The sequence below is a fragment of the Maniola hyperantus genome, chromosome 12 (genome assembly GCF_902806685.2).
Source record: "Maniola hyperantus chromosome 12, iAphHyp1.2, whole genome shotgun sequence".
Classification (NCBI taxonomy): Eukaryota; Metazoa; Arthropoda; class Insecta; order Lepidoptera; family Nymphalidae; genus Maniola; species Maniola hyperantus.
This window is the reverse complement of record NC_048547.1, coordinates 8123244-8144512: the sequence shown is the minus strand read 5'-3', so window position 1 is coordinate 8144512 and position 21269 is coordinate 8123244. Positions and strand designations below refer to the sequence as shown.

Below are 21269 nucleotides of genomic sequence, written 5' to 3'. Positions count from 1 at the left end.
CACAATATTAGGTATTTCAAAAATAATTATCTGTTACCGTTCAGAACATTCCAAAGAGCAACCGATCAGTAAATCAATAATTTGATTTTAGACCTACTCGTAGATGGCGTAAGATTATGAAAACGTTTAGTATAGTAAAAATTAAGATTGTCTATATGTCTGTTCATTACCCATGCGATCGCGCATCGTTCTTCCAATTGTTAAAACTTCGCACAGTTGTTATGAGAAAGCTCAGTCACTCAGCTGGCGATGGAGAGAACTATGCTTGGATTTTCTCTACGTGATCAAATCAGAAATAAGGAGATCCGAAGACAAACTAGAGTAAGCGACATAGCTCAACGGGTTGCGAAGCTGAAGTGGCGATGGGCAGGGCACATAGTTCGTAAAACTGATAGACGTTGGGGTTCCAAGGTGCTGGAATGGCGACCTCGTACCGGAAGACGCAGCGTTGGAAGATCCCCACTATGTGGACGGACGACATCAGATGAGTCGCAGGGAGCCGCTGGATTCAGGCGGCGCAAGACCGTGGCCTGTGGAAGTCCATACAAGAGACCTATGTCCAGCAGTGGATGTCTATCGGTTCATAATGATGATGAAGACAGTTGTTATTAGATGTACCATCATTTCAAAGTACAATTGGTGAGTCGCAATGTAAGGTATGTCCGGCATCAGCTATAGTAAATTATAAAAATAGCATATTTTGGTATGTTACTTACATAATATAACGTCTTTCGGTTAAAAATTAAGAAAGATGTGATAATATATTGTGGTTCACGGATTTTGGAAATCCTACCCCAGAGGTTTTAAGAAACTCCACGAGAGCGAGGCAGGGGTCGTCTTTTTATAAAAACAGGTAATAATTTTTAACTTTTCAGTGCGGAACAACAAGGAATAAAGATAAAAGTAATAATTAGTAAAAAGGAGATAAATTAATAAAAAAGGAAATATCCAATATTATAACGTGAATTATAAAATAATTTTTAATAACACAATAAAATAAATTTAAAACGCGGATTTTAAAATAAATTTTAATAAGATAATAAAATAAATTATGTTAATAATATTATATTAAACTTATTTTCAGTCTGATTTATTTATGGTCATGAATACAATGACCGGTAAACAACTTTAGCAAATAAGCACAGCGCAGTATGAGTTTTTGAACTCTTTGGCGGACTAAAGCGGGCGCGAGGGGATTTCTATCACGCGGGTGAACGCGATTGGTTGATCAGCCGCCTCGCGCGATATGCCAATTTCCCCCCACCACACCGCTTTTTGCTGTTCATTGGAAAACATTATTAACTTTATCAACAACGTTAACAAAAAAATTGCCTTTCTCTATATTATGATGTTCTATGCAGCAATACAGTAGCACAGAGTAAAGATGGTATATTATTACCTATAAGTACCGCCAATTGCTAATGCGCGTGGCCGCCATATTAGTGACGTCAGCACTAGACTGAAGTTTCAAGCTGATGGTATATTTTTTTTCGGCTGACGTCAAAATGACACCATTTCGATGTTAACGAGACATGGTTCCAGCGCAATAGCAATCTGCGGGACTTATACCAGAGGTTCGATGAAGCCATCTATACAGAACAATCGTGCGGTAACGAACGTCCCGGGATCTCCATATCAATGCCGGGGCATTTACCACGAGATAATAGTCGTCGGACTACTGTCCCCTTATACTGTGACAGTAGCTTGAATTAACACAGCAATTGCTAATTTTACAGCATTTGCTGTAGCGAGCATGCTTCTCAAAAGGCTTTGCACGAGCCCAAGAAGGTTTGCGACTAAGATGCAGACAAAAACTAGTGTACAAAGCGGTCATCGACGTGGGTAAAGGCACTTCATAATGTCATTCATTAAACATTACGAAAGTTTTATGAAAATTTTGACTATTTCAGAATTATTTGATTATTGTGAATTTTTTGCAATATTTATATGTTTTTAAGTATTTCCTTTCCAAAAATGGAAGTACATACCTACATATTTGCAGTGACAAAGAAGAACTATCGAAATTATATACTAATGCGATTGTTTCGTGAAAGGCAATCGGGCATTTTGGTTCCGATTTTATGAAAAGTTGCAGACATGAACCAAAATAATTTTAAATCAAAGATAATATTGTAACCTTTCTCTATATATAAATATTTGATTCAAAATGGATAGGGGGGAAAGTAATTGAAAAGAGAATCAATAGTAATTTCATGGTAAGTACAAAAAATATTTTAATTTTTTTCGTAATTCCCATGACCCACAACAACGCGACCTATGTCAGTGTAGATCAGAGCCGTATTTGAATATTATACTGTTAATTTCGTGTATGTCCGCGGTGGGTATGGTTTTCATACTTCAGTGCCCGTTTACCTGTAACGTTTTTTGGGTCTCATACGAGAATTACTGTATTTTTAAGCTTTTCGACGGAAATTCTAATATAAATTCTAGATATATAATCGGGAGGACTAGCACCGAAGTTCGACAGCTACATTGTGGTCAAAAGAATAGGGATGATGCTATGTCAAAAATAAATTATTTCTTAAGAATTACTTATTAGAGGGTCTTTAAAATTCGTATTTTAAATTATCGATCTAACTAAAAAAGTACGTCAAATTCCGTCAAATTTTATGACGTCACAGCTATGTATTACATACAAGCTCAAGCATGCTAAGAGAGAGTTTTGACGTTTGATAAAAAGTTGCTCATTTGACTAGTATCATCATTCCTATTCATCTTTTATTGCCTGAATTCTCAGTATTGGCTCAAATGCACAGTTTTAGTAAAAATACAGGGTGTAATTAGAACGCTACTAAAAAATTAGCGCTATGATTATACTACCTAAACAGAACCCAATACCAACAACCATTTCCCTTAAACTTCTAGTTTAAGTGATTAAGTATTTTTTAAATCCGAAATGTACAGCGTGCAAACTCAGGGTCAATGCCTCGACTGCGACGGGCATTGACCCCGCGGTACCTATCTACGCAACGTTCATTGACTTCTAACATCAATCAGATGTTATATATTGCGAACTTTTAAAAAATACAGGCTTATTTAAAAAAAATGCGTTTTTTATAATATCTTATCACTAATAATCAGTACTATCACCTGTCTTAGTTTTTGCTAGCGTTCTAATTACACCCTGTATAGTAAATCTAGAAAATGTCAATAGATGCGACTGTCGCAATGTGATAATCGCAACTTCCATGCTAGCCCCCTACAGTGGGAGGCCTAGTGTGAGAGTTCAAACAAGTGAGAAGCCCTGCGTTTGCTGTAGGGCTTGCAGAAGGTGGTACTTGAGGCGTTCCTTGGTCTTGTACCGCGGCAGGTCGAGCAGGTTGAAGCACGTGTGAGCTACGGGGAAGTAGCGGTCGTCTGCTACTGGCTGGATTCTTATCTGTGGACAAATCAATATCAAGTTAAGAAGAAGCGGCCAAGTGTGAGTCAACTTTGTGGGTTCTGTAAAACTTGGTTTGTAAAGGCCTATAGCTACTTTCTATAAAGACCGGCCAAGTGCGTGGCGGGCCACGCGCAGTGTAGGGTTCCGTAGTCAAAAGTTTGCTGGGTCAGCTAGTATAACAATAAATCAATCTAAACTAAATGAAACGAATAGGATTACGATCAATGACAAATACAATAGATACAATAAAACTATAATATACATTAATATGCAACTCATAATATCTACGTACAATAATTAACCTCGAAAAACAGATCTAACTCCTTAACCTGTGAACCCTACTTAGCCATGATAGTTTTCCTTTAAAATTGATTATATATACTACTGCTGTAAATATTTTCACGTTCCTATAAGTAATCCATTTGGCTGATAGGGGGGGGGGACGGGACGGGGGGGCGGGACACTTCACTCGACGAGACGAGAAGAGAAGAGAATTTCTAGCACTATCTATGGATAGAGTATAATTATGACGCTTTTAATATTTGAAGATGTCTTTCATGCTTACTTTGATATCCCGCATCCCTTGGATAGGGACGCGATCACTGCCCGTGAGGAATAGTAAGAATTTTTTTTTCTCTTCAATCGGAATCTCATGGAACACTTCCCAAAACCATCTACAAATATAAAAAGAAATTAAATACTTGAATTACACGAAACTGTTTGGCCAGATAAATGAAATCAATAAAGTTTTTAAGGCAGTCACAAAATATGAAGTGGATACCATTGTCCACCTAGCTAAACATATAACAAAGCTTTCTTCCAGCTCTCCAAGATTGTAAGTAAGGCGTAAAGTGTTAGGTATAGCTCTTAAGGTTTTAGTTTAGTCAGAGCCGTCTTTAACCTATTGGAGGCCCTGGACACATTAGAATAACGGGGCCCCTATGATCTTGACAGAGTAGGTAAAAACAAGAAGGCTCGGATATAAGTCAGTCTTGACTGGTTAACAATCTCTATGGTCCTATGTTTGAGAGGGCCTTTTTGACCATTGATTTTATAGAAATAAATATTAATAGGTAATTAGGTTTTTCGGTACTAAAATATCGGACGGTCGTTTATAGTTTGATGATTTGGTGGCAGCGACTAGTGGGCCCCTATCGATCGTGGGCCCTGGGCACGTGCCCAGTGGGAAAGAGGGCCCTGAGTTTAGTTATTAATAATAAAATCTGCGAAATAAAGAAATCAAAAAGAAGTGTGAGTATAGAGAAATAAAGAGCTTAGTTCAAGTACAAGTACCCTATTGACAGATCGCTCAGAAAATGCACAGTTTGAGAGTCCAGATCATCAGAATAGAATAGAATAGAATATGTTTTTATTCAAGTAGACTTTTTACAATCGCTTTCGAATAGTCGGGTAGTTTTAATTTACCACTGGTTCGGAATGCCGTTCCTACATCAAAATTTGTTACGAAGCGTGTTACCTTGCATGATACATTGCAGCAATGTGGACGACAAATTCTTTCATTGCTTGCTACATTGCATTTTACGTTTCACAAGTGCATGCGCGGCATAACAAGACAATAAATAGGGTTTTCAAAAATTACACGGTAAGTTGCGAAGAGCGGCACAAATCACAAGCACTATTGTAGCTAACATACCTGATTTGTGGATCTGAAGCCGTGTATCCATTTTTGTATTCGCAGTTACTTTCAAACAGATCCCAGTCGTAATCTTCGTTTCCAATAACAACTGACATAAGCTCATGAGATCTGAATAATTTGATTATACGACCGCCGCATACCTAAAATTATAATAAATAGGAGGTTCGAGACGGTCACGAGCGGTCCTTCGATATTAAAAAATATGCGGCCACAAGTTTTTTATTAACTTTTAAATTTGGTCCTTAACGCCAACTATTAAGGTTCAACTTTTAATGGAAGTGTCAAGTATACTTTCGGTAGTCGGAGTACCACCTAAGTAAGTAGTCTATAACTAAAGCTAACCATCCTACCTTCACGCAGACTTTTAAAAAAATAAAAGAATATTAGCCATGTTAAATAACTAATATTCCCCTTTCCTCTCCAACTAAGCGGTCAGGCTTGTGCTAGGAGTAGGTACGACAATAGTGCAACGGGCGGGGTTTGAACCGTCGACCTTTCGGTTTTCAGTCCACTCCTTTACCGGTTGAGCTACTGAGGCTCTCAAAACTTAACTAACTTGGTTAATATAACTTGGTTGTTATATCCCTCTAGTGTTTGTAAAGCGTGAAGCCAAAGACTCGCGAATGAGGTCCTGAAAAAGGCGAACCTACGAGGCCGAGTGGAGCGAAGGTCGTGCAGGTGAGCTGAATGAAGGGGCCACGGAGCGAGTCTTCTGACGCAGTCCATTTAAGAAAATCAGGCAGGCAGTTAAAAGTTAAAAAACTTACGGTAGGTAGTTTATTTTTATTGAATGACCACAAGCATACTACTAGATGCATACTAGATATAGTACGCGACAGGTCGAGATGGCAATCGGGGTATAAGGCGGGGGGACACCCCACACACGCGCACGTTACGCGCTCGCCCGCGCCGGATTAGCGCGGGGGCTGTCCGGGTGTGCGGGGCGTTCCCTCCCCGATTGCCACCTCGACCGGTCGCTATACTTTCATTAAAAATTGTAAATTAAAAGTAAGTTAAGTTAAGTTTACTTAGTACTTATTTGATTTAATATAAAACAAATTTTAAACCTAATATCTTCACTTATGGCTGAATAATTTTTTGACTCCGCATTCGTGGGTATAAAGACAGTAATTCTTTTTCAATCAAGTTATCAGTGTTATCACATATCGATGATGCAATATTGTAAAGTAATACCTTTTGAAAACCTTGGTTGAAAGCTTTGAATTGATTTTCTACGGATTTGTTCAGTAAGAACTCGACGTACATGTTGACATACTCCCCCTTGTTTTCATGCGTCACAGGAATGTTTTCGCCGTTCTCTTTCAACGGGTGCACTTGAATCTGATCAAAGACCTCCGTGTTTACGGCGAAACAAAGGCTAAACACCTGAAACATAAGTTTATTTTGTTGTGGACATTAAATTTTCTTTATAAAAACTTAACCTAACTAACTAACTAAACCTAACCTCCGCGCTAACCCGGTGCGGGTAAGCGAGGGAGTCGTGCGGGTGTGCGGGGCGTCCCTCCGACTCATGCCCCAATTGCCAGCTCAACCTGTCGCGTACTATACACGCTGACAGCACAGTCATACGGCAGTTGCGATGCAGTTGTGTTTAGCATCACAACTGCAATTTTGCAGTCGGATGATAATCTAGATGCAGTTCGTTCGTCTACACCCTATAGTATTTTCCCGTTAATAATTAAAATAATTTCCTACATAAAATTAACATTAATTGAAGTAACACAACTTACGTCTTCCACGTCCTCATCAGGGTATTCCAGTAAACTTTTGAGACTATTGGCTAAGGTCGGGTACAGATCGGAAAGGTCGTCCAGCATTACACACTCTCCTAACAATTTCTTGTACAACACCAAAGGAAACGGCACATAGATAATAATAGAATTGTATATAGCTAGACCGTAGATGGCACCTAAAACAAAAGAATTCCTTTTCTTTCGTGGTTTTCTTTGCTGGAGTGAAGTAACTTCTAAAAATGTAACTGGACTGAGTAAAAATATCCAACCCGGACCGATGACCTGAATGACCTGATGAGGAAGGCGGAGGTCCGTGTTTGGTGGCGCGCTCTTGGAAAGGCCTATGTCCAACAGTGGACGCATACAGGCTAATGGATTGGATTGGATTGGAAGTAAAAATAAATAAAAGCGATAATAGCCTAATCGTTAACATTTCGGCCTCTTATTCGGGAAGTCCAAGGTGCGACTCCATACATGCACATTTGAACTTTTTGGAGTCATTTCCGTTTTAAATAATTAAATATTACTTGCTTCAACGGTGATAGAAAACATCGTGAGAAAACCTGCATGAGTCTCTGAGAGTCCTTTATAATGTTCTAACAGATGTGTGAATCCAGATTTGGTCTTGGTGTAATGTACACTTTAAAATTACACATTGATATATAAAAGAAAAGCTGACAGCGTGGCTGACTTACTGACTGATCTATCAACGCATAGCTCAAACTACTGGACGGATCAGACTGAAATTTGGCATGCAGATAGCTATTATGACGTAGACATCCGTTAAGAAAGGATTTTTGAAAATTCAACCACTAAGGGGGTAAAATAGGGATTTGAAATTTGTGTAGTCCACATAGATGAAGATGGCATAAGTCATTAAATATAGAACATGGCATCTTACCTATCAAGTAATACATGACATCGTCCTCAAATGGATTGTTCGAAAACCATATCATATTGGTCTCTTCAGATTGTTTGAACATGCCATATACGGGATCGAAGATTTCTTTAAGAAGTAACATGAAGAATTCCTTTTTAACTCCACCCGCATCCTCGGCCTCCTCGCCGACAAATTCTACCTAAAACAAGTTTTACTTTAATCCTCTTCGTCTATCTAGGGGTCCATGAAGAGACGAGAAAAGATCTATGTCGCGGCGCCAATTAAGAGCATTTGTATTTATTTTAACAAGTGTTTTAAATCTGAAGAGCAAAACGCCATATCTACAAGCAACGAACATATTCTCAGCGGCTTTCTCAGTTGCGACATCGTGTCTCTCACTAAGTGGTCTCTGGAGAGTCAGATTAAGGAACTGGCCCCGTTTGTATTCGTACGCGGGATCCATGAAGGAACGAGTGAAGATCTAATGTCACTGCGTGGCCATTTCTATTTGTTTATGTCAGGTCTAACAAGTCCGTTATAATCTAAAGGGCAAAGGTCATATCTAACAACAACAAACTTACTCTCAGCGGCTTTTTCAGTTGCGACGTGTCATGATTACTGATCTGCAGCATCGTGTCTCTCACTAAGTGGTTTCTGGAGACTGTCAGATTAAGGAACTGGTCTCGTTGGTATTCGTACGTGGGGTCCATGAAGAGACGAGTGAAGATCTGTGTCGCGGCACGGTTGACGGCCATTTGCATCTGCAGTTGCTGGTCGATTTTTAATAGCAGAGACTTGCATTGCACGTCGAATAGGAACGCGTAGTTACATAGATGCGGCAGTGTGGACTGGTGAAAGAACATTGTATTGTAAATATCGCATATATAGCAAGCAGAATCAACCTCGACCTCATCATTGCATTTTAATAAGTATGATGGTCAAGCGCAAGCCTTCTAATAAAAAACAACTTCTAAATAACACAAAACAACGTCACAAAGTGAATTTGTCTCTGAATTAGATTGCGGCCAGAAAAAGCCGGAGCTATTGATTTGAAGCAGGGAAAATTAGAATTTATAATTATGTCTTGAAGAAGTTAATAGTTTAGAACTAAGATTGAAGTTTATTAAGCATTGTCTAAATGGAATAAAGTCAGTTCCTATAAGTTGAGATTATTTTTATTAATATACTTAAATAAAAAATAGTTTGTGCTATTTATTTTGGTAGACCAAGAGCGATGATAGCCTGGTGGTAAAGATACACTAGGCCTTAACCTTTCGCAGTTATGTGCGTTTGAAACAATAAAATATCGTATCGTATCGCTTTAACGTCGTAAGGAAACCTGCATTCCTGAGAGTTCTGCATAATGTTCGCAAAGGTGTGTGAAGTCTGCCAACCCGTGCTTGGCCAGTGTGGTGGTCGGTGGACTATGACCAAACCCTTCTCATTCTGAGAGGAGATCTGTGCTCAACGAGGAGTTGTTGATGATGATGTTTACAATTTACAATTTTATTGTGAGAAATAGTTAAGGTTATACTTACATCGTGATCCGAAAGCCAATTAATATAATCCGAGGCGATGTCAACATAGTTACATAATTCCTCTATATAAAAACATTCCGCGGGTATTTTAGGCTTTTTTGGATTTGTGAAGTTTATTTTGTTAAGCGCCGTCAGGGTGTTCAAAATTTGAATTATGCTTCTGCTGAAGTATATTTTCTGTAACAAAATAGATGCGTAAAATTTAACTCCTCAAGCGCCATTTTATTTTTTGTCAAATTTTATGTTAAACTTACGATTTTAGTCCTCATTTTAAAGGCGACCCGTACTTTTCACATAACAGTCGATCAAGTCGAGTCTGAGATATCTCGGACTCGAGCCAGAAGATTGTTTCGATTGCTCAAACATCTTGATGGTTCTCAAAAACCATCGATGACAATCTATGAAAATATCTTGCTATTGCGCATCGCTACTTGAAAATGTCGACCAGCATCTCGAAGAAGTCCGCAGACCGACTCCCGCCTGATTGCACGATGCACAGTGCACTAATAGCTGTTGAAGACAGATGAAACAGATGAAATTTTACCTTGTTTGCGCGCACAGTGGGCTGCATGAGCTCGTACATGACGACACTCTTGAAGATGTCGACCAGCATCTCGAAGTAGTCCGCAGACTGCGCCTCCCACCACAGCTGCACTATGCGCTGCGGGTGCGCTGACAGGTTGTTGAAGGCCTCCGCGAACGGACCCTGTCGATTTCTCACGCTGTAAGTTTGTTTCCGCTAAATCGCAAAAAGCGTGTTGTACTTCTTTAATTCTAAAGTAATTAAGTGACACCGGAAGGAAGAATGCGCGATGCGAATCAATTCGTAAGTGTATGCGAGGCGTCGCGTTGTACGAGATCGATGTTTTTGTCCTATTGCGTATGCTCTAATTTGGGTGCGTTTGCGTTGGTCTATTTTATTTTTTAGTATTTTAGTTTAAAATTTCTGAACATAATTCCAAAGAAAATGTTATGTCCTATAAGTCTTTAAAAATTGCTAATACGCGTGGCCGCCATTTTAGTGACATCAGCACAAGACTGAAGTTTCGAGCTGATGGTATATCTTTACTTAAATATACGTCAAATGACGTCGAAATGACATTATTCCGATGTTAAGGAGACATGGTTCCAGCGCAATAGCAATTTGCGGGACTTATAATGCTTAATCGCTTGGTAGTACGGTTTTCCCAGATGGCCACTGTCCGCGGTCAAAGCACTAGAGTACCACACACTAGACGCATATTCCTTAAAAGCACCTGTAACTCGGGATGTCGCCGGGGATTCCTCATCTCGTGGTACAAAGGCAGTATTAGAAACAGTCGAAGCGCCTCAGCATCGGGCGGCGACACCTTCACTTTCTTTATCACTTGCTCCGTTAAGTGGCTAAATATCTGTTTGCAACAAAAACACGCAAATAAGAAAATATCACTACCCTTATGATAAACTAGCTTAACCCTGCAACTTCGTCCGCGTGAACTACACAATTTGATACTCCTGTTTTACGCCTTTCAAAAAAGCCTCATTCAGTCAGCTTTTTTTTAATATATAGTAGATATAAATGTGAAAAAATTGTGCGAAAATATATAATTTTCCCAATCCAATATTTTTATTTACACAAAACACCAAAACTTACTAGTTCCTGTATAGTAGAGTTTTCTAATCGACTAATGAGTGTGAAGGCCTCCTCCGCCTTGGCCAAGTCTACGCCAGGCACTCTAGTGTTGCAGCCGAAGTGCGCGTTGTGCCCGACCAGGAAAGAACCGTTGACGCATGCCAGCGATCCGAACACTATCTCCAAATAAGCCAGCAGTTCCTAGAAAAAGAATATCAAAATCAAAGTCAAATAATTTATTCAAATGAATAAGATTACATTTTATGAAAACTTTGAACTACATAGTTGAGAGACATATCTTTTAATAAACAGAAAAAGCCGAGAGGAGTTGTCGAATACCCGACAGAAAGGCATTTTTAGGTGAAATTCAATGTAGCCTTTTAAAGAAACTGATTACTACCACCTTTGTTTACAACTTTAACCATTAAACTATGTCATTCTGTTCTCTAAATTGATATGAATAGTTTTAATATGGCACTGCCAGTTATCAACATGAGTTTTACCGAAACCATGCTAGCTCTGGCGTGCTAGTGATGCTGTGGCTTGTTCTGCAGTCTTAGAACATATATCTTAAGTTACAAGAGCGCAACGCGACGACGGTAAATACGTTCTTTTTATTATCGACTTATTCCTAAGTACCTTAAAACCTACCCCTGGGCTTTCAACTTTCGTGGCGGGAACCTTTAAAAAGGTTTAAATAAATAAGCCAAAAATCAAATTACATTCGGACCTGGTTGACAACATCGTGGTCCTTAAAAAATTGGCAAGCCCCAAGCTTAGCCACACTGAGTGTGAGTATTTGTTTCTTGTTGTCCGGTAACCGGAGATCCGTCGATATGGATTTGTCGCTATTGACGACTAGGAAGCTGTGGTCGCCGCCCGCGAACACTCTGATAGGGCCGTTGAAGATATCGGGAGGGAACTGAAAGAAAATTCATTGTGATTTCTTATTATGCAATTAAAAAAAGTTAAATCGATGAGTTTATTTCTGTACTAGCTGACGCCTGCGGCTTTGTCCGCGTGGATTTAGGTTTTTAACAATCCCGTAAGAAAGGTTTTCCGGGATAAAAAGTAGCCTTTGTCACTTTCCAGGTCTTTGACTATACCCATGCAAAAAATTACGTCAATTAGTTGCTACGTGATTATAGGACAAACCAACCAACCATTAAAGTGCCAATAAACCAACAAACAAACACTTTCGCATTTATAATAAGGGTACTGATTTAGATAGGTACGTTGCGCCAGAGTTAAAAAGAAGCGAATCTTATCGATCAAGTGCGTGTCAATCAATGGGGGCGAGTTACGCTATCAATACCATATCGCGATTCTTTGGTCGCAAGCAAAGAAAAAATACATTAATGTTGTATTAGTATTTACTTCATGCAACAGTTTCTCAAAGAACGATTTTTAATATGAAATTATCTACTATAATTAACTCATTTAATAAATATCTCCAAACTTACCTAGACCATGCAACAATATATTTTTTAAATAAAACTGGAAAGAGAATGAAGCAATAAATGTCAAGAAATCGACAAACTCAAACTCTTTATTGCGAATCTGGGTAAACAGTGGAGATGTTACAAAAACAAAAAGGTACAGACAAATTCTGCCTATAAGCATGCTATATGTTATAATATGCCTAACAAAGTGTACATTAATGTAGTTTTGATAAAATTAGTCACATTAAATACTTAGTGACAAACAAAAATAATAATAATAATATTACAAATAAAGAAATAGTTATAATACTGATGAAATATTTCTATAGCTACTGGTACGAAAATGAACTTGATAATGGTTGTCAAATAATTTGTAGGTAAATATAATAATATTTTTACTTTATTATAATAAATTTTAAATATTACTACTACTACTATTAATTTAATATTTGATATTAAAATAGATATTAATAAGGGATAACTCAACATTAAGTTTGGAGGGACCAGCGCCAGACTTACGCAATGTCGCATTACTTTCCAGCTTGGATTTCTTCTTTGGCTAAGAAGAATAGTCCAACGTTAGTATACTGACATATAATGATAAAATTTTTGAGAATATTTAATATTCCCATGAAAGTCTGGTGGGAGGCTTCGGCCGTGGCTAGTTACCAATCTACCGGCAAAGCCGTGCCGCCAAGCGATTTGGCGTTCCGGTACGATGTCACGTAGAAACCGAGCAGGGGTAGGGGTTTAATGAAACTTCCGTAACCCTTTCAACTTAGCCCGCTTCGCTTCCACCTTAGACTGAATCATCACTTACCACTAGGCGAGATCGCAGTCATGGGCTAATTTGTATCAGAATATAAAAAAGGTAAATATTAGGAAATATCGTTTGAAAATTTAAAGATTTTTTTAAAGGAGAAGAAGTAATATCAAGAGTGAAAATTAAATTAAGTAAAATTATTATCTTAGCGATATGTATTAGCATAATCAAAATTGGGTGTAAGGATACTAACAGTCACTAGTTATGACAATAAATGCAACTTAACAATAAAAGTAATGCTGATGAAAACACGAACACTAACTACTAGAATACTAAACAAACTTAACACTTTTTTTTCAATATTTACCTTATCCTGCCAATTGTCATCGGTCTGCATAAAAAGGAGGAGTTTTAATATGAGTATTAATGGCCGAAATGCTATGCTCTAAAATATTATAATTGACACGCAATGGAAGATGCACTTTCGGGTAATGTTACGTATACGCCGGACCAGCGATTACTGACGGATTAGTAGATCCGATCGAGATGCATTAGCAAACGCAATCAAACGCGATTTAAACGAAATGAACTATGTCAAATGTTTAAATAAGTTTTATCAGCGAAGGCAAAAGATTGATTCGTTAAAAAGTCTTCTCGTTTGCTCGGTGTGCACAATATTACCAGAATGAACTTTGATAGTCCGCTGGAAATAAACGTTATGCAACCATGAGTGTTCACGATGGACGGACTGGCGAACGAGGTCTTTTTTGTATAGACACTCTCAATATGTAAGTGAAAACATAGTATTTCTTACGTTTAATATTTCGCGAGCCCGCCAGCCCGCGCCACCGCACCCGTAACCGTATTGCTTTATATCAGGCCAGGCCACTTCAGCGGGGAGGGGCAATGCACGCGCAACAGACGGAAACGTTTAAGTGCGGATACCAGCCCAGAGAGAGAAAAAGAAGAATCAGGCCAGGCCAGTAAACACGAGTGCAGCGAGCGAGAATATTTTTGTTTTAGTACAGAAAAATGGTTTTGAAATGAGAGCAAATTGCACTGCAACATTAGACGGAGGTAAGGGCACTTACAGGCGAGTCGTCAGCGGGCGCGAAGGGCACGGGCGTGGGCACGAGCGCGACGGCCAGATGCGGGCAGCCGAGCTGGCCGCGCGCGCCGTAGCCGCACGCCAGCACGCGCTCGCCCACGCGGCACAGCATGTGGCGCCGCCCGCACACCACCTGCGTCACCGTGCTGCCCATCAGCTCCAGCACCTGCCCGTAACCGTAACACGTGGGTATAAACACCCCGCTTACCACACATACTTCAGACGCGGTTTAAACAAACGTTAAACCGGTTTAGCCTGTACAAACGCACGTGTTTAACGTTGGTTTAAATCTTGTTTGAGTTTTAATCAGATTTAAACTTATCTTGAACATGTGCGTTTGTATGGGCTAAGCGGGTTTCAAGTTTGTTTAAACCGCACCTAAAGTTTTTGTGGTAAGCCAGTAATTGTATGAAGTACGATCTCTGACTGTTGTATTGACAGCCGCGATGATGGCACAATCGAATCGTCAAAATGACGTCATTTCAATGTTAATGAGACATTGGTTCCAGCGCAATAGCAATTTGCTTGACTTATACGTGAACCCTTTCCCCAAGTTAATAGATATATTTACCTTCCTAGGGACTAGTTCGTCTTTAGTATTCCCGTGCCCAGTTTGCCCGTACTCCCCGGCGCCACATGTAAACACCCCACCATCGAGCGTAAGGAAGGCCGTGAAATCTTCGCCACACGATATATGGCAGACCTTTAAATAAATTAATCGTAATTAGTAGTTTAGGAAACTGTTGCATAATAAGGGTTAATAAGACACAAATGTGAGTTTAGTAAACTGGAATAACAAAAATAAAATGATCAGCGTAATATTATGTTTGAATGGAGAAGCAAGTGGGAAGTGAAACTGTGTGAAAGAAGCTTTGAGTTATCTGTATGCAAACTGAATACTATAGAATTTTAGGGTATTGTAAACAGACAATAAATCGATAGTGTTGTTCCGAGTATTACCTTGACATTTCTGAGAGTTTTTAAGTGTGTTGGGTAACATCTATTTTCTCTATCTTGCAGTCCTAACTGTCCATGGCTATTTTTTCCCCAACCAAATACAGCACCCGACCTGGTCACAATTTTAAATATTAAAATACTTAAAAATGTTCAAAATTAAAAACATTTGTGATTGTGATTAGTGATCCATTTAGTGAGAAGCAAAATCCATTTAATTATGTACTAGCTGATGCCCGCGACTTTGTCCGCGTGGAATTAGGTTTTTTAAAAATCCCGTGGGAACTCTTTGATTTTCCGGGATAAAATGGCGAAGTAGCCTATGTCACTCTCCCAAGTCTTTCGATCCGTTGCTCCATTGCGACGTGTTTGAAGGATAAACCAACGAACAAACACACTTTCGCCTTTATAATATGGGTACTGATCAATGATTTTCTAAATTGTTATTCAAAATAATTTACTTAAATCAAATATTTACAAAGAAACATTATAATTAATTAAATTAATTCCACTTCATGATGCCCACGATTTGTTTCCGTGTATTTAGTTTCTTAAAAATAACGTAAGAAATCATTGATTTCATAATTTCCAGGATAAAATGCCTTTATATATGCATATGCATTTTATTCCGGGATGCAAGCCATCTGTGAAATAAATTTCGTCAAAATCGGTTAAACCTTACAAAAAATTACAGACAGGCAGACATTCTTCGCATATATAATACAAGATGACGCCCCCGACTTCACCCGCATGGATATAGGTTTTTAAAAATCCTGTGGGAACTCTTTAATTTTCCGGGATAAAAAGTAGCCTATGTCCTTCCCCAGAATACAAGCTATCTCTGTACCAAATTCTTTCAAAATCGGTTGAATCGATGGGCTGTGAAAGGCTAGGAGACAAACAGACAGACACACATTCGCATTTTTTATATTAGTATGGATTAGTATAATTACATTTGACTAGCTGAAGCCCGCGACTTCGTACGCGTGGATTTAGACTTTAAAAATCCTGTGGGAACTCTTTGATTTTCCGGGATATATCCATGCAAAAATCACGTAAATCCGTTGCACTGTTGCGACGTGATTGAAGGACATACCAACAAACCAATAAACCAACAAACAAACACACTTTCGAATTTATAATAAGGGTACTGATTTCGTAAGGCATCTTAATACTTGCTTGGATAAAACAAAAGTGTGGTTACCACCACATGCTATCAATGCTATAGGTATGCCGAGCAGCGATGTAATCGGCTGCGGTGTGGTTTCCTTGTTAGATTTGGTTCCCAGACCACATTGGCCATATGTGTTTGCACCCCATGCATAGAGATCGCCATCTGAAAAATTTACAGTATTATACCAAAACTTTTTTCTTTCAAATTTTACTCAATAGAGCTAAAGTCCAAAGCTACTATTTACGTGGGATTGGCATTCTTTTATATGCTGTGATAGACTAGTGGTTAAGACGTCCGCCTCACAATCAGAGATTGGGGGCTCGATCCCAGGCATGCACCCTCTAATTAACTTTTCGAAGTTATTCATAATGTTTTCAAAGAAATTATGCTGATGATTGCTAACTTCTGATTCAAAAAATAATGACAAATAGAAGATACCCGCGACTTCATCCGCGTGGATTAAGGTTTTTCAAAAATCCCATAGGAACTCTTTATTTTCCGGGATAAAAAGTAGCCTATGTCCTTCCACGGGATGTAAGCTAACTCTGTACCAAATTTCATAAGAATCGGTTTAACTGTTGGGCTGTGAAAACCTTGCAGACAGACAGACAGACAGACAGACACACTTTCGCATTCATAGTATTAGTAGGTATGGATGCAGGTAAGTAAAATTTACTTGACAGAAGAGTCTACTTTAAAATAGCATTTTAAGCATACTCACTATTTGTTAAAGCTATAGAATGATAAGAACCACAGTCTACTTGAATAACATTCTTAGTGGCAAGGAACTTTATTATTTTCGGTTTGTCCTGAGCGTGAGTCCCTAAGTTGCTTCCAAGCTGCCCCATGCTGTCTGACCCCCAACTGAAGGGCTGTCCCCATTCGTCCAAGGCCATGGAATGCTGCAGGCCACAAGCTACTGCTGTTAGAGTGCAGCCTTTGAATGTTTCTACTAAAGCTAAAACAGATTGTACGATAGTGCTGATTCACTCGAATACCTCCAAACTACACAAAATTGATAGGTCTACAATTAGAACCATCATTTCACAATGTTCTAAGAGGGTGGCACATTTTTAGACCTGTCAATTAAGTTTTTTTAGAGATATATTATATTTAACTAGCTGATGCCAGTGACTTTATCCATGTGGATATTAAATGTTTTTCAAAAATTCCACAGGAACTTTTCCAGGACAAAAAGTAGCTGATGTGTTAATTCAGGGTATAAGGTATCTCCATTCCAAATTTTAGCTAAATCTGTCCAGTCAATATGATGTGGACTAACAAACATCCACATTTATAATATTACTAGATGATACCATGACTTTGTCTCCATGGTTTTAAATTTGTAAAAATCCAAGTGGCAAATTCCTACAATTTTTTAAGAAAATCAGCTTAAAGCTTTATGAAAATTTGCTTAAATTCTCAAAACTTTTATATGAACTATATTAAACTGGAGTTAGCAAAGAATACAACTTTTTAAATAAATAGATTTACAAACTTAAAAGATTAAAAACTTTTCTTCACACATTATTTAGTCTGTCAGTAATGCCAAACAAAATTTTAAGTTTTCTTACCTGGGAATTGGCCTCTAATTGAATCTGTATGCCTTCCAAGTTGCCCTACCTCATTACTACCACATGAGTATAGGTGGCCCATGTTTGTCAAATACAGGGTATGGAACTCTCCAGCCTCTACACACTGAATGTGACTGCTCTCCCGCCATTTAGATAGAGTGGGCTTTATTACCTGATAAGTGATAATGATATAAAATACAGATTCTAGGTATGTATTAAAAATGAGATATTAATGTTTTTGTAGGAATATAATATTACTTACTAAATCAAGGGAGTCAGAACCACTTTCAATACAAAGTTCATGATGAGTTGCATTTCCCCAACAAAACATTTTGGTACTCTTTGCTAATTTATGGATTTTATTGTTTATTCTACCTGTATTAACTATAACCTCTAAGTTAGTATACCCTGATAAGTTTTTAACAATACACAAAAAACTATGATTACAGATATTGAGCAAGCTCCATTTAGCTATTGAATTTTAAGACATTATTATAAATTTTATATAATTTGAGTATGTAAATCAAGAACAATTTCCATTTTTTACTACACTTGTCAAAAAATTACCTAAAGTTTAAAAAATGTTAATGTACTCTGTGGTCATTAGATTACCAAAGAGTATGTAATCATTACGTTTTGAGAGACGGGACTTTCATACAAAATCGAAAAACCCGAAAATCGATAAAATCAAAAATGTATGACCTGGAATGCATGCTTCAATACCAACATTATAACACTAACATAGAAGAAAGACAGTACTACCAATATAACCAAACAAGTAACTAGCTCTACGTATAAAGCACAGAGTACATTGAATATGTATAAAGGCTGAAGTTCTCTAATCTCTACTAACTTTTTCTTTGAAATTCAATACCTAGGTTTTAAAATAAAAGAACAGAAAACCTACTTCGTACTCTGTGGTGTTTGCCGATGCTTGCTGTATATTTTGTACAAGTTGTATGTTGTGCAAGCATGTTGTGCACCATAATATGGTTCACGAAAGACTCAGGGTCTTGGATCAGGGTTCACCGCATACCTAGTCTAAGGTTCACCTTCACCATGTGTGGTTTATGGTTCAAATGAAATGAAATCTTAGAATGAAATCCTTGAAAATCAAAGTGAAAATTATGGTCTATGGTCGAGACTTGGATCATTGGATGTTGAACGCCATATTTGTTATTGTGCTCTCAAATAATTTATTTAGACCACTCGATTTCTGACTAGGAAGTGCAATAATTTTATGAGTTTGTGATGTATTTTATTTCTATAAACACTTCCAATAAAATTTCAACCCAGTCACTAAAAATCTTTTGTGTATAGGACAGGTAGCATGTACATTTAGAATTGTGGATACCCCCAAGAAGTAATATTCGCTGGATAAATTCAGCGAATTAGTTCTATAAATCCGCCTTTATAATAGCAATAAAGTGGCGGGGGCATCAAATAATAATGGGAAAGGGGGACGACCATCTGCCTCAGTTGACGTGGGATCACCTTTACTTGACTGGGAGGAAGGAGATCATTTCAGTTTCGAAGACTCTGAACGTTTTGAAGAAGATTCTTTGTGTAGTTGGAGTTCGGAACCCGAGAGTCTGTGCAACAACTGGCGAGGATGGAGAAGACCGAATCTTCAAAACGTATTCAGCACTCGCTCAACAAAAAAATCCTTTCAAGGTAACACAATACAGCTGATCCTTTGTTTGCAGAATATCGAAATAAAAACATTTCATTTTCGGACATAAACATGCCTCAAAATTTAATTTTTGTTATTAATATAAACAGATTTTGTAGAGTATATATAAAGTTTTAATATTTTTTATGTAGTAGTGAGTTTTCCTTTGTGTGCATTACAAAGACAGGTGTTCTGAAGTCATTTACCTTTTGACTGAGCAGTTAATAATACCATAGATTTGAATCCCTTTTGTTAATGTAAATTATTATAAAATCTTTGTTCTTATATTATTAATAATTTGGAGAACAAGTATTTCCAGAGTTCTTTTTTGTATTTAGAAGCTTTTACTTATTAACTTTCACAAACTTTCACTGATGTTACATGACAGTGATTTGCAATGTCATGCTGTTTTATGTTTATTTAATTTTAGTTTTCATGCACTAAAAACATTTTAAGTAATTCATTTTTTTCAAAAATTTATATGAAGTACTTAGTACTAAATTACATAATAATTAATAATAACAAAATGTTTGGTGTTTATTTGAGTGTATTATACAATATGATACATAAATGTATGCATAAATAAAACTTTTCTAAATTCAATGCTACTCTGGTTTTCATTAACACATAAAACAACAAGTACATAAATCGACTATGTACAATTTTATATGAAACTAGATGATGCCCGCGACTTCGGTCGCATGGATTTAGGTTTTTGAAATCCCGTGGGAACTCTTTAATTTTCCGGGATCAAAAGTAGCCTATGTCTTCCCCTGGATGCAAGCTATCTCTGTACCAAATTTCATCAAAATCGGTTGAACGGTTGGGCCATGAAAAAATCACGTAAATCCGTTGCACTGTTGCGACGTGATTGAAGGACATACCAACAAACCAATAAACCAACAAACAAACACACTTTCGAATTTATAATAAGGGTACTGATTTCGTAAGGCATCTTAATACTTGCTTGGATAAAACAAAAGTGTGGTTACCACCACATGCTATCAATGCTATAGGTATGCCGAGCAGCGATGTAATCGGCTGCGGTGTGGTTTCCTTGTTAGATTTGGTTCCCAGACCACATTGGCCATATGTGTTTGCACCCCATGCATAGAGATCGCCATCTGAAAAATTTACAGTATTATACCAAAACTTTTTTCTTTCAAATTTTACTCAATAGAGCTAAAGTCCAAAGCTACTATTTACGTGGGATTGGCATTCCTTTATATGCTGTGATAGACTAGTGGTTAAGACGTCCGCCTCACAATCAGAGATTGGGGGCTCGATCCCAGGCATGCACCCTCTTATTAACTTTACGAAGTTATTCATAATGTTTTCAAAGAAATTATGCTGATGATTGCTAACTTCTGATTCAAAAAATAATGACAAATAGAAGATACCCGCGACTTCATCCGCGTGGATTAAGGTTTTTCAAAAATCCCATAGGAACTCTTTATTTTCCGGGATAAAAACTAGCCTATGTCTTCCCCTGGATGCAAGCTATCTCTGTACCAAATTTCATCAAAATCGGTTGAACGGTTGGGCCATGAAAAGCTAGAAGACAGACAGACACACTTTCGCATTTATAATATTAGTATGGATCTGTTTTGAATTTTCCAAACCCAAGCAAAAAATCTTGTTTGCACATACCTACTTTGTACTGTGTATTTGTAATTATATCAAACTTTCTAAAAAATATATCTTTATGTTTTGGCTCATTGCTTAGAACAATATACTT

The 21269-nt window shown here is 37.9% G+C and overlaps 1 protein-coding gene across 3 annotated transcripts; it reads right to left on the bottom strand.

The window, feature by feature from the left end:
• Positions 1-7: 7 nt before the first annotated feature.
• On the bottom strand, positions 8-18414 carry Herc4 (HECT and RLD domain containing E3 ubiquitin ligase 4). 3 transcript variants are annotated; one of them, XM_034973656.2, is made up of 20 exons: positions 18122-18414; positions 17860-18031; positions 17007-17243; positions 16291-16447; positions 15118-15226; positions 14729-14860; positions 14141-14323; positions 13417-13440; positions 11575-11766; positions 10866-11045; positions 10489-10623; positions 9777-9938; positions 9233-9409; positions 8276-8542; positions 7716-7893; positions 6812-6990; positions 6255-6446; positions 5058-5200; positions 3969-4077; positions 8-3400 (listed from the first exon to the last, which is right to left on the bottom strand). In XM_034973656.2, the coding sequence occupies exons 1-20, from the start codon at positions 18188-18190 to the stop codon at positions 3248-3250; spliced, it is 3150 nt and encodes a 1049-aa protein (XP_034829547.1). In that variant the 5' UTR covers positions 18191-18414; the 3' UTR covers positions 8-3247. The 3 variants fall into 3 exon arrangements, with proteins under 3 accessions (XP_034829547.1, XP_034829545.1, XP_034829548.1); XM_034973654.2 differs by lacking the exon at positions 13417-13440 and adding an exon at positions 12774-12845; XM_034973657.2 differs by lacking the exon at positions 13417-13440.
• Between the last annotated feature and the right edge of the window lie 2855 nt (positions 18415-21269).